The sequence below is a fragment of the Gopherus flavomarginatus genome, chromosome 2, assembly GCF_025201925.1.
Source record: "Gopherus flavomarginatus isolate rGopFla2 chromosome 2, rGopFla2.mat.asm, whole genome shotgun sequence".
NCBI lineage: Eukaryota > Metazoa > Chordata > Testudines > Testudinidae > Gopherus > Gopherus flavomarginatus.
This window is the reverse complement of record NC_066618.1, coordinates 120,545,163-120,557,760: the sequence shown is the minus strand read 5'-3', so window position 1 is coordinate 120,557,760 and position 12,598 is coordinate 120,545,163. Positions and strand designations below refer to the sequence as shown.

At 45.6% G+C, this 12,598-nt stretch overlaps 1 protein-coding gene across 4 annotated transcripts in view; it reads right to left on the bottom strand.

Moving 5' to 3' along the window:
* Window positions 1-12,598, bottom strand: part of LOC127043896 (dynein axonemal heavy chain 5-like) — a 644,537-nt gene that overhangs the window by 245,372 nt on the left and 386,567 nt on the right. For all 4 annotated transcript variants that reach the window (XM_050938120.1, XM_050938119.1, XM_050938121.1 and 1 more), the window contains one exon: window positions 7,953-8,104. In XM_050938120.1, coding sequence (XP_050794077.1) covers window positions 7,953-8,104 — 152 coding nt within the window. The remainder of the gene's footprint in view (window positions 1-7,952; window positions 8,105-12,598) is intronic.

Genomic DNA, 12,598 nt, shown 5'->3' with positions numbered 1-12,598 from the left:
AAAGACCATTTCCAGGTGTAGTAGGTGTTTGGGGCCAGTATTGTGAAAAAATGGCCACATCATCGAGGAAGGCAACTGCATATTCGCCCAGTCCTGCTAGTAGACCATCTACCAGCCTCTGGAAGGTGGCGGGTGCATTTCGCAGCCCGAAAGGAAGGACATTAAATTCATACACCCCCGCATGGGTGACGAATGCTGACCTTTCCTTGGCAGGTTCATCTAGTGGCACTTGCCAGTACCCCTTGGTTAAGTCTATTGTAGAGATGAACTGGGCACGTCCCAACTTCTCCAATAGCTCATCGGTGCGTGGCACTGGATAGTTGTCCGGACGAGTTACCGCATTTAGCTTACGGTAGTCCACGCAAAGGCGTATTTCCCCATCTGGTTTGGGTACCAGAACCACTAGAGATGCCCATGCACTGGTAGATGAGCATATTATACCCATCTGCAGCATGTTCTGGATCTCCCGTTCTATAGCAGCTTGGGCATGAGGAGACACCTGGTAGGGTGGGGTTCTAATTGGGTGAGCATTACTTGTGTCAATGGAGTGGTATGCCCGTTCAGTCCGTCCTGGGGTGGCTGAGAACAATGGGGCGAAGCTAGTGCACAGCTCCTTGATTTGTTGCCGCTGCAGACGTTCCAGGGTTGTAGAGAGGTTCACCTCTTCCACGCCACCGTCTTTTTTCCCTTCGTAGTAGACACCTTCAGGCCACTCAGCATCATCTCCCTGGACTGTAAACTGACAAACCTGTAAGTCTCTGGAATAGAAAGGCTTGAGAGAATTAACATGGTACACTCTGGGTTTTTGAGAGGAATTGGGAATGCTATGAGGTAGTTAACAGCTCCCAGGCGCTCTTGGACCGTGAATGGCCCTTCCCATGATGCTTCCATCTTATGGGCCTGTTGCGCCTTCAAGACCATAACCTGGTCTCCTACCTTGAAGGAACGTTCTCTGGTATGTTTGTCATACCAGGCCTTTTGCAATTTCCTGAGCATTTTTTAGGTTTTCTTTAGCAAGCACAAAAGAGTGTCGGAGGGTGCTCTATAGGTTGCTTACAAAGTCCAGAATGTTAGTTCCTGGAGAAGGTGTAAACCCCTCCCATTGCTGCTTCACCAACTGTAATGGCCCCTTAACCTCATGGCCATACACAAGTTCAAATGGTGAAAACCCTAAACTGGGATGTGGTACAGCCCTGTAGGCAAAAAGCAACTGCTGCAACACTAGGTCCCAATTATTGGGAGTGTTCGTGGACGAATATACGTATCATGGCCCCCAAAGTTCCATTAAACCTTTCCACCAGGCCATTGGTTTGACGGTGGTACGGGGTGGCAACCAAGTGATTCACTCCATGAGTTTCCCACAGTTCTTTCCTGGTGCCTGCCAGGAAATTAGATCCTGAATCTGTAAGGATATCGGAGGGCCAATCTACCCTGGCAAAAATGTCTGTTAGTGCCTGGCACACAGCTTTAGCCCTGGTGTTGCCTAGAGCTACTGCTTCCGGCCATCGGGTAGCAAAGTCCATGAAAGTCAGTACGTACTGCTTTCCTCTGGGTATCTTTTTTGGGAAAGGACCCAGAATATCCACAGCTACTCGCTGAAATGGGACCTCAATTATAGGGAGTGGTTGGAGAGGGGCCTTGACCTGGTCTTGGGGCTTTCCCACTCTTTGGCACACCTCACAAGACCGGACATACTTGGCAACATCCTTGCCCATCCCCTCCCAATGGAAGGACTTCCCCAGTCTGTCTTTGGTTCTGTTCACCCCAGCATGGCCACTGGGATGATCATGGGCTAAGCTTAAGAGCTTTCCCTGGTACTTTGTTGGAACCACCAACTGTTTTTGCGGCTGCCATTCTTCCCGGTGTCCACCAAAAAGAATTTCCTTGTATAAAAGTCCTTGGTCTATCACAAACCAGGATCGGTGAGCAGAGCTGAGAGGCAGTGAGGTGCTTCGTGCCGCCCCCCAAGCTTTTTGAAGGCTGTCATCTGCTTCCTGCTCAGTCTGGAATTGTTCCCTTGAGGTTGGGGACACCAGTTCTTCCTCAGACTGTGGACTTGGGCTTGGTCCCTCTGGAAGCGATGTAGGTGATGGGGGTATTTCAGGCTCTGGCTGAGCCTCTTTGGTATGGTTGTCTGTTGCTTCTGCCAGTTCTGGCTCGCTGGCGCCTTCTAGCGGTGAGGTTGAAGATGTGGTTGCGATTGCTGGCGCTGGTGCTGGTTTTGGGGGCTGTTCCAGTTCCGGACCTGGGACTGGAGGTGCTGTGGCTGTTTCCGTTGTTGGCAGGGAATCCAGGTCCACTACCTCTGTCTGGGTGTCTGGTAGCAAAGACAGGTTTCCTGTGGAAGGCTCAGGAACAGGAATGGGTCTGGAAGCTTGCCTGGTTTGGCTACGTGTAACCATTCCCACTCTCTTGGCCCGCTTCACCTGGTTGGCCAAATCTTCCCCCAGTAGCATGGGGATGGAATAATTGTCATAGACTGCAAAAGTCCACATTCCTGACCAGCCTTTGTACTGGACAGGCAGTTGAGCTGTAGGCAAGTCTACAGCTTGTGACATGAAGGGGTAAATTGTCACTTGGGCCTCTGGGTTGATGAATTTGGGGTCGACGAAGGATTGGTGGATAGCTGACACTTGTGCCCCCGTGTCTCTCCACGCAGTAACCTTCTTTCCGCCCACTCTCAAAATTTCCCTTCGCTCCAAGGGTATTTGAGAGGCATCTGGGCCTGGGGATCTTTGGTGTGAGGGTGGTGTAATGAACTGCACTCGGTTGGGGTTCTTTGGGCAGTTGGCCTTTATATGTCCCAGTTCATTACGCCTAAAGCATCTTCCATCTGACTGGTCACTGGGTCGAGGTGGATTACTGGAGACTGGTGAGGTGGAAGAATAGGGTGTCTGTGGCTTTCCTTGGGTTGTAGGAGAGGTCTTGGGTTGCCCTCGGTTGTAGGGTTTATTGTCGGTGTGCCCCCTGAAGTATTCATTCCCCTTGACAGTAGCTCTCTTGCTTTCTGCCACTTCTATCCATTTGGCTCCAATCTCCCCTGCTTCGGTGAGATTTTTGGGTTTTCCATCTTGTATGTGCCGTGTTATGTCCTCAGGAACACCATCCAAGAACTGCTCCATTTGTATGAGGAGGTGCAGTTCGTCCAAGGATTTAACATTGGTTCCTGATATCCAGGCCTCATAATTTTTCCCAATGTAGTAGGCATTCTGGGAAATGACACATCTGGTTTCCTCTTTTGGGTTCTGAAATGCCGACGGGCATGATCCAGGGTTATCCCCATTCTGAATCTGGCCTTGGTTTGAAACAGTTTATAATCGTTCATTCTGTCCTTTGGCATTTCAGCTGCCACCTTTGCTAAGGGTCCACTGAGCTGTGACCTCAGCTCTACCATGTACTGGTCTTCAGGGATGCTGTACCCAAGACTGGCTCGTTCAAAATTTTCTAAGAAGGCCTCAGGGTCATCACCTGCCTTGTAGGTGGGAAATTTCTTGTGCTATGGAACCAGAATTGACGAAGGGTTGTTAGGATTGGCTGAGTTCTGTTGCTTAGCCTTTTCTAATTCCAGGGCCTGCCGGTAGGTCTCCCTCTGGAGTTCCAGCTGTCTTTGGTGGTCTGCATCTTTGGCTGCTTGCTCTCTTTTGTAGGCTGCCTCTCTGTCTTCTTGTTCTCTTTTGTAGGCTGCCTCTCTTTCTCTTTCTCTCAGCTCCATCTCTTGTAGTTTTTTTTCATATCTCATCTGTAGTCTGCCTCTTTGATTTGTCCCTCTGCATCCAGTTTTGCCTTGGAAGTCATGGTTCCTGTTTTCTTGTGTTGGGGTGCCCTCTGGTGTTTATTGTTTGAACTGCTGGCTCTCTGTTGTCTCCTGGGGTTTGCCCCAGGAGACAACAGAGAGCCAGCAGTTCAAACAATACTGTCATAACTTTCCTACTCAGATCTGAACCTTAGAGTTCAGAACATGAGAAGCTACCATGAAACCTCCAAACTTAATTACCAGCTTGGATCTGATATCGCTGCCACCAGCCAGAAAATTCCAGTGTCTGGCTCACTCTGGTCTCCCCAAAACCTTCCCTGGGGGACCCCAAGACTCAGATGCCCTGAGTCTCACCACAAAGGGAAATAACCCACTTCCCTTCCCCCTCTTTACCTCCTCCCAGATTTCCCCGCCTTGGGTACTCTAGGATATTCCCTGTTTCAAGTCCTTGAAACACAATTACCGAGAGATCAGATCTCTCTCTCCCCTCACCCAGAGAGTATGCAAAGTCAGGCTTAGTAAATCTAACACAGCCTTATCCAAAAAGAATACAATTTAAAACATTCCAGAAACTACACACATGTAAATACAAAAAAACAATATAAACCTATTGTCTTACTATCCTTGTACTTACAACTTGGAAACAGAAAATTAGAAAGCCTGGAGATAGAGAGATCACTCTCAGAGCCGAGAGGGTCACCGAACCAAGACAAAGAACACCCACCACAAAAACTTCCCTCCTTTGACATTTGAAAAATCTTGTTTTCTGATTGGTCCTCTGGTCAGGTGTTTGGTTCCCTTTGTTAACCCTTTACAGGTAAAAGAACTTTAACCCTTAGCTATCTGTTTATGACAACCCCAAAGCCCACACCCCAGCTGGAGCCCTCACCCCTTCCCACACCCCAGCCTTCAATTTCATGAGCATTCATGACCCACCATACAATTTCTATACCCAGACATGGCCCTCAGGACAAAATGTTTGCCCATCCCTGTTTTATTGGATCAACTTCTGTTGGTGAAAGAGACAAGCTTTTGAGCTTACAAAGAGCTTTTCTTCAGATCAGTGTAAGATAATCTAAATTACTGCAGATGCATGTAAGTTACACAAACTCAGACATCCCATCTGAAGGATTCCTTCTAAAGGCTCCTAAGTTTCTTTTGAAATGGGAATTAGGCTGCTACATCACAGACAGAGGGGTGGATCCTGAATCGATCTGGCGAAACTGGTTGGGATTTATTTGTTTTAAATTTGAATTTTGAGTCATTTTTAGTTTTCAATTACCCAGGAATGGTCAGCGATCACATGGGTGCCAAAAGCTTCAGTGGTGCAATAAGATTGCCAGAGATGGACATACACAGAACATTCAACCAGATCCTCTTAAGGATGTAGCAAGAGATCAATACTTGATCTGAAAGGAGGCTATGTCCCTTTGAGATTTGCCATGATGATGATAATAAGAACATAAGAACAGCCACAGTGGGTCAGACCAATGGTTCATCTAGCCCAATATCCAGTTTTCTGACAATGGCCAGAGCCAGATGCTTCAGAGGGAATTCTGAGTGATCCAGCCCCTGTCATGTAGTCCGAGCTTCTGTCTAGTTGAAGGTTTAGGAACACCTAAAGCATGGGATTGTGCCTCTAACCATCTTGGCTAATAGCCATTGATGGACCTATCCTGCATGAAAATATCCAATTATTTTTGTAACCTAGCTGTACTTTGGCCTTCAGAACATCCCATGGCAACAAGTTCTACAGGTTGACTGTGCCTTGTGCAAAGAAGAACTTTTGTTTGCTTTAAACCTGCTGCCTATTCATTTAATCAGGTGACCCCTAGTTCTTGTGTTATGTGAAGAGGTAAATAACACTTCACTATTCACTTTCTCTACACCAGTCATGATTTATAGACCACTATCATATCCCTCCTTAATCATCTCTCTTCTAAGCTGAACTGTCCCAGTCTTTTTAATCTCTCCTCATATGGAAGCTGTTCCATATTCCTAAAAAATTTTCTTACCCTTCTCTGCACCTTTTCCAATTCTACTGTATATTTTTGAGGTGGGGTGATCAGAGTTGTTTGCACTATTGAATGTACTATGGATATATATAGTGACATTTTGATATTTTCTGTTTTACTATCTATCCCTTTCCTAATGGTTCCTGACATTTTGTTAGCTTTTTTTAATTGCCACTACACGTTGCGCACATGTTTTCAGAGCACTATTCAGGATGACTCCAAGATCTCTTTCTTGAGTGGTAACATTTAATTTAGATCCCAGCACTTTGTATGTATAGTTGGGATTATGTTTTCCAATGTACATTACTTTGCATTTATCAACATTGAATTTCATCTGTCATTTTGTTGCCCAGTCAGTTTAGTGAAATCCCTTTGTAAGTCATTGCACTCAGCTTTGGACTTAACCGATTAATTTTGAATCATCTGCAAATTTTGCCACATTCATTTATGAATATGTTGAACTGCACAGGTCCCTATACAGGTCTTTAAGGGACCCTGCTATTTACCTCTCTCCACCGAAACCTTTTATTCACTTTGTAAATTAAAGTTCACACATTGTGCATGTAATCTGGATAGATGGGGCAGGCACATCCAGGCCTGACTGATGAGGCTGGACATATAAAATTTCCACCACAATCTACAATTACCTGTCAGATTGTTACCTACAATGGTGACTGTTTCATGGGCGGTGGTTTACGGACAAAATATTCTCCTTCAGCAGCTGTACTTCATACCCTACAGATTTGTACTCCCCTCCCAAATCATGCAACTGCCATATGTTTAAATAAACATTAAATTAATAAACAAAAAATTCATTGGGAAGCCATTAGGGTTGCTATACATATAAAAGATACATGACACAAACCTACATAAAAAAGGAAATGAAAAGTTAAGACACACAATAACATGTATCCTCTTCTCCTTCACCCACAGGCACATGCCTTAATACTACTACCACTACCACACATCACAGAATACACACTACAACCTTAACTCTGCCCCCTAGAGACCCTAAACTTCTATCACACTCTTTAATTGCCCTTCTACACACAACCCTTTACCAAACTACCTTCTCCCAACAAAAACTACTCTCCAAACATCCAGTGATGGGAGGAAAACTATCTGCTAAAGGAGTGTGCAGAGAGGGAGAAGCGGGGTCTGAATGAAGTGACAGCACCTGCACTCTGGAGCATTGTAGTTGTGGCAATGGTAGGGTATGTCCTTACTATTATTAATTATCATCATCATTATATTAACAAGGATGAATTTTAAAACCTGAATTTATGTTGTAAGGCGTGGTGCCCAACTGTACTGATTTATTGATATGGATGTCTGGGATATACATCTTTTTATTTAGTATTCCAATCTACCCAGATTTACTTTGAATGCTGTACAAATAACAATGTATGAATAACAGTAATGTTAGCAAATTAAAATATTTTTTAAAATTTCCTGCTGACTATTTTTGTATAAGACTAGAATTTTCTTCTCAAGACTCACATGGTACAAGCAATAATTTTTTTCTACAAGCTTGTCTCCCTGACTGCTTTATTTTGAACAACAATCCCTCTTTCTATATAAATAGTATGGCATAGATTGTGACTGGCCTTTCCATAAATGCATGGCTGTGTTTGAGCAAGGAGTTTTCCTTCCTCCCTCCCTTCTGAGCCCTGTAAAAGGGTCAGGGAAAGTTGCAGTTCATCTGTTTAAGGAAGAACAGGGACAGCTCCCTTCAGGCAATATTGGGTATGCACACATCACCTCAGAGAAGGTTGGGAGAAGTCAGGGCAATGGCTCCATCCCTTATCCACACTGACCCTGCTTTCCTGGATGCTCAGAAAGGGACAGTACTTCCCTGAGGAACAATCATTGACCAAGTCCCCGCAGAACCATGAGGCAAAGCACCACCCCTGTTCATGTCTGTGCCTACCTAGCACAATCCATATAAATATAACTAAAATGTCATCACATTTACAATCAAACAAATGTAAAATATTTTAGTCTGTGTACATGTACACCATCCATCACTCACAACATGTAAAAGTAGATTGGAAAAAACTACAGAGTGCACTGCAGAGAACCATGTTCTACTGACAATGAGACGTACTGAAAGACCTAATAGATCTTTCCATCTGCAAACACTATGACTCTATGATTTGCATAGAAATAACAAAGTTCCATACATTTGTCAATGTTTGGGGAAGTCCATGATAATTGTGTCAGGCCTGGAGTGAGGGCTTCCTCAATTTGCTCCATAAAAGGTTTCATCAGTGGTTCCAGAATAGCAGGAATTCCATTTACAAACTTCTTGTAATCAATCAAAAGATCCTGAAGTCTGCAAGATACAATCGTATTTTTTCAAGGCTAGCAATCATTTTTGTATTTCTTTCCATTTATTTAAAATGCACTTAAGTCTGGGCACATCTGCAATATTAATTAATATCCAACATCCAAAACTAGAAACTCTCCCTAACTTACTCAAACTAAGACTCTCAATAATAACAACAAAACAAAAATCCTTACAGACACTTTACACATCATCAGGGAGAAGGAAATGGCACGTCTTTAAAAAAAATCCTATGTAATTTACCTTTATTACTAGTGTGACAGATTGAGGGGGTGGGAACTCCATCTTGTTTTGTGAATGGCATTTTGACTGTAACTTTCATTCTGGGGTCTGACCCTCATAGGCGCTGACCCCATGGGTGCTCCAGGGCTTGAGCACCCGTGGAAAAAAACTAGTGGGTACTTAGCACCCACCGGCGGCCAGCTCCCGCTCTTCCTTCCCAGTACCTCCCATCCGCCACCCAGCTCTGCCAATCAACTCTTCTCCCTCCCTCACTCCCAGCACCTCTCAACCACCGTGATCAGCTGTTTCGCAGCGTGCAGGAGATGCTGGGGGAAGGGAGAGGAGTGGGGAGAGGGCACACTTAGCAGAGGCGGCTGAACTGGGTGGGAAGAGATGGGGCAGAAAGAGGTGGGCAGGTGTGGGGCGGGGCCTGGGGCAGAGTGGGGGTTTGAGCACCCCCGGGGCCCGGAGGAAGCCGGCACCTGTGGTGACCCTCATGTGGTATTGCAACCTCCTTTGTGAAAAAGGCATCCATTTTGGAGTGAGGGCTTGATACCAAGTGGAATGTCTAACTAGTCTGAGAAACCAGCACAAAGCAATCTAGGGCCATCAGCATGGAATGAGTCTTCCCTAGTAGAACTAGGGGTTTTCTATCCATAGGGCCTTTGACTTCGATTCTCTACACAGAAGCCAATGGAGGTGGGGCTGGAGCCAGGAACTTCTCCAGTGAAAGTACAAAGGTAACCAAGAGGGACAGAGGTTTACATGGTGGCTGCTTCTCAGAGCAAGAGGCTAGAACTCCATAACACAAGGGGGAAAAAAAGGCTAAGAGGGGCAGCCTAAGGATGCTGACCCAACCCAGGACTCCTAGGGGAGTGAGATCAGACTTGGGGAGCTGCGTTCAGGATTTTATAGTTTTTCAAAGATGTGTAACTAGGAAAAGTGACTAGTCACTACTCAAAGGCAGGGAGCTTAGAAGCAAATGGGCTACAGCAGTTCGATCCACTCATAACAGATAGTATCAGTCCCAAGGGGGAAACTGGGCTAGACTGTGCTAACAAGTAACTGGCATAACATAACCTATGGGCAGGACACTGAATAATATGCACAGGGGGCCATTCAAACGGCTACAAAATAACCCTATTTCTTAAACTGCCACATAATTGTTCTCCAGAATCTTAGCCTTTACGGATGTAAAGAAAACTTTAAAAATGAAAATAATGTTCAGGTTTAGCACTGATACATGAGCATCTTCTTGAGTTTGCTGACAACCTGAAACAATCCTGGCCCAACAAGAGCTTTGCCATTGACTTCAGTGGAGCCAGGTTTTCACACACTAGATTGCCCCTATATTAATCTCTATGTGTGTTAATTCCATGGACTAATGAGGACAATTTAAATGGGAGCACTGTTACTTATTTAACTACTGATTGCTTCAGCAAAAACATCCAGCTGTGGTGCTTATCCATCATTGACGGATGAAGCACCAGATACTGGGGCAAGATAACTAGCTGCTGTCAAAGAATAGGGAATTCAAATCTCCTTCACACAAATGTAAAGATGCCTCTGTTCAAGCCCAAAAGAGGAAGGGTAGGAACAGATGCATCCCCTCTCCAACGGAAAAGTTTCCACAGCCTCTTGAGTGCGAAAAAGAAAAAAGTGTCTGTTATACCTTCTTGGATATCAAAAGGGGAGGTTACTGACCTGTAACTGCAGGTTCTTCGAGCTATGTGGTCCCTGTCTGTATTCCACAGTGGGCTACACATGCGCGCCATGCGCCCAGAGCCGGAGAATTTGAAAATAGAGTCCGTTGGTCCATGCATGTGCCCTGCTTCACCTCATGCCTCCATCTGATGGGATAAAGGATGGGGCAGACTGACTGCCTCTCCAGTTCCTTCTCTACTATGAGTCAAATAAGATCTGAAGCGGAGGGGAAGGAGGGTGGGTAGTGGAATGAGATAGGAGAGACACATCTCGAAGAATCTCCACTTCTTCGAGTGATGGTCCCTATTGTATTCCACTGAGAATGACTGATAAACAGTACCTAAGTAGGAGGGGATGTGAGGACGTAGATGGCAAAGCTGAGCAGAGTACCGCTGTCCCAAAAGGAGACATCAGCAGAGGAGTCCTGCACCAGAGCATAAATGTCTAGCAAACATGTGAATGGAACCCCACATGGCTGCTTTACAGATGTCAAGGAGGGGCACTTTCTGAAATGATGCCATAATTGTTGCTTGTGGTGTGGTGGAATAGCTTCTTACTCCAAAGGGGTTGGAGCAGAGGAAGATTCAATAGCGGATAAAGTATAATGCAGCCAGAGATCCATCTGGAGATCCTCTGAGTGGAGAAGTTGTGACCCATAATTCTTTCTGCTATGGCAACAAATAGTCTCAAGGATTTCCTGACTGGCTTTGTTCTATGTGGGTAAAAGGCCAGGCCTGTCAAACACCAAGTCTTCATTCCTTTGCAGAAGAGTGCGATTTTGGGAAGAACACAAGTAAGTGAATTGATTGGTTAAGGTGAAATTCTGAGACTACTTTAGGAGTGAATTTGGGGTACAGATGCACAGAAACCTTATCCTTATCAACATAGTACAAAAAGGATCTGCCATCATCACTGCAAGCTCGACAATCCTTCCAGCTGAGGTGACAGCTACAAGAAAAGCAATCGTCATGGAAAAGAGAGCATGAAGCAAGAAGCTAAAGGTTCTAAAGGGGGCCTATGAGTACTGAGAGAACAAGGTTTATGTCCCACTGGGGGGGCAGTCTTCTGAATAGATAGGAAAGTTCGGATTAGGCCTTTCCAGAATCTATTGGTCAGTGGATGTGCAAAGACCAGGCAGCCATGAGAAGGTGGATGGTATGCACTGATTGCTGCCAAGTGGTCTTGCAAGGAGCTGATGGACAAGCCTGATGTCTTCAAAGACAGGATATAGTCTAAGATGAGAGGAATAGCTGCAGTTTCTGGGAGAATGCCTCTTTGATGTACCCAAGAAGAAAAGTGCTTCCATTTAGCTAGGTAACATCTTCTAGTAGAGTCCTTTCTACTGTTAAGGACGTCTCGCACAGCTGTGGAGCATGACTGTTTCAAGAATGACGACACATATCAAGCCCTAAGATATAGTGGACACAGATCGGGGTGCTTGATCTTGCCGTTCCACTAGGTCAGGAGTTCAGGAAACATTGGGAAGAGGACTGGTGTTCAGGATGACATGCATAGGAGGTTGGGAAACAAAAACTGTCTGGGCTAGAGGGGGGCGATCAGGATGAGCTGTGCTCTGTCCTGCTGGATTTTGCATAGGAGTGGTAGCAAAGGGAAGGCAGAGCTGAACTGGTCCAACCAAGAAAGAAGTAGAGTGGAGGGCAGCTCTGGAGTAATTCAGGGTCTGGAGGGACTCATCAGTCTTTTGGTTGAAAAGCTGCGATTCATTGAAGGGGAGGTCTTCAGTGACATTCTGGGCCTCTCTAGGGAACTCTTACACATGGAGCCATGACTTCCTGTGCATGACAATGGCAGTAGCTATAGTTCTGGAGGAAATATCCGCGGCATCAGCTGAAGATTGGAGCTTGTCTATCACTTTGCCTTCATCTATCAGAGCTGGGAAATGAGCTCTGTCCTGCTGCGAAGGGCTGTCAATAAATTCCACAAACTTGGTGTAGTTGAGGAAACCGTATTTAGCCAGTAATGCCTCGTAATTGACTATCCTGAACTGGAGGCTGGATGCTGAGAAGACCTTTCTCCCCAAGATATCTAAATGTTTACCCTCTTTATCAGGAGTAGAAGACCAGGCCCTTTCAGAAACGGCTTGGACTACCACCGAGTTGGGAATGGGGTGAGAAAACAAAAATTTCACTCCTTTGCTTGCCACATAGTAATGCTTCTCTGTCCTTTTCAGGGAGTGCAGGTGGCAGGGGTGTGCCAGACTGTCCCAGTTGGCTCCAGTATGGCTTCATTAATGGGAAGAACTATTCTGTTGGGTCCAGATGTATAGAGAATGTCTCTGAGTTTTTGCTGGGAATCCTAGACTTCTTCAAGACGAATCTGAGGTTCTACAGCAACTCTGCGAAGAAGGTCCTTTGACTATCTGAAGTCACTGGCGGGTGAGGAGAGAGATGTAGGAGTCACTGCTTTGTCTGGAGACAAAGACAACAGTCTTACTGGTTCCAGCAGAACCGCAGTTTCTGGTGTGCAATGTTCCTTCTCCTCTTCTGTCATATCCGGGTGCATATCCGAGTGTTCCTTTAGAGAGGAGGCAAGTGG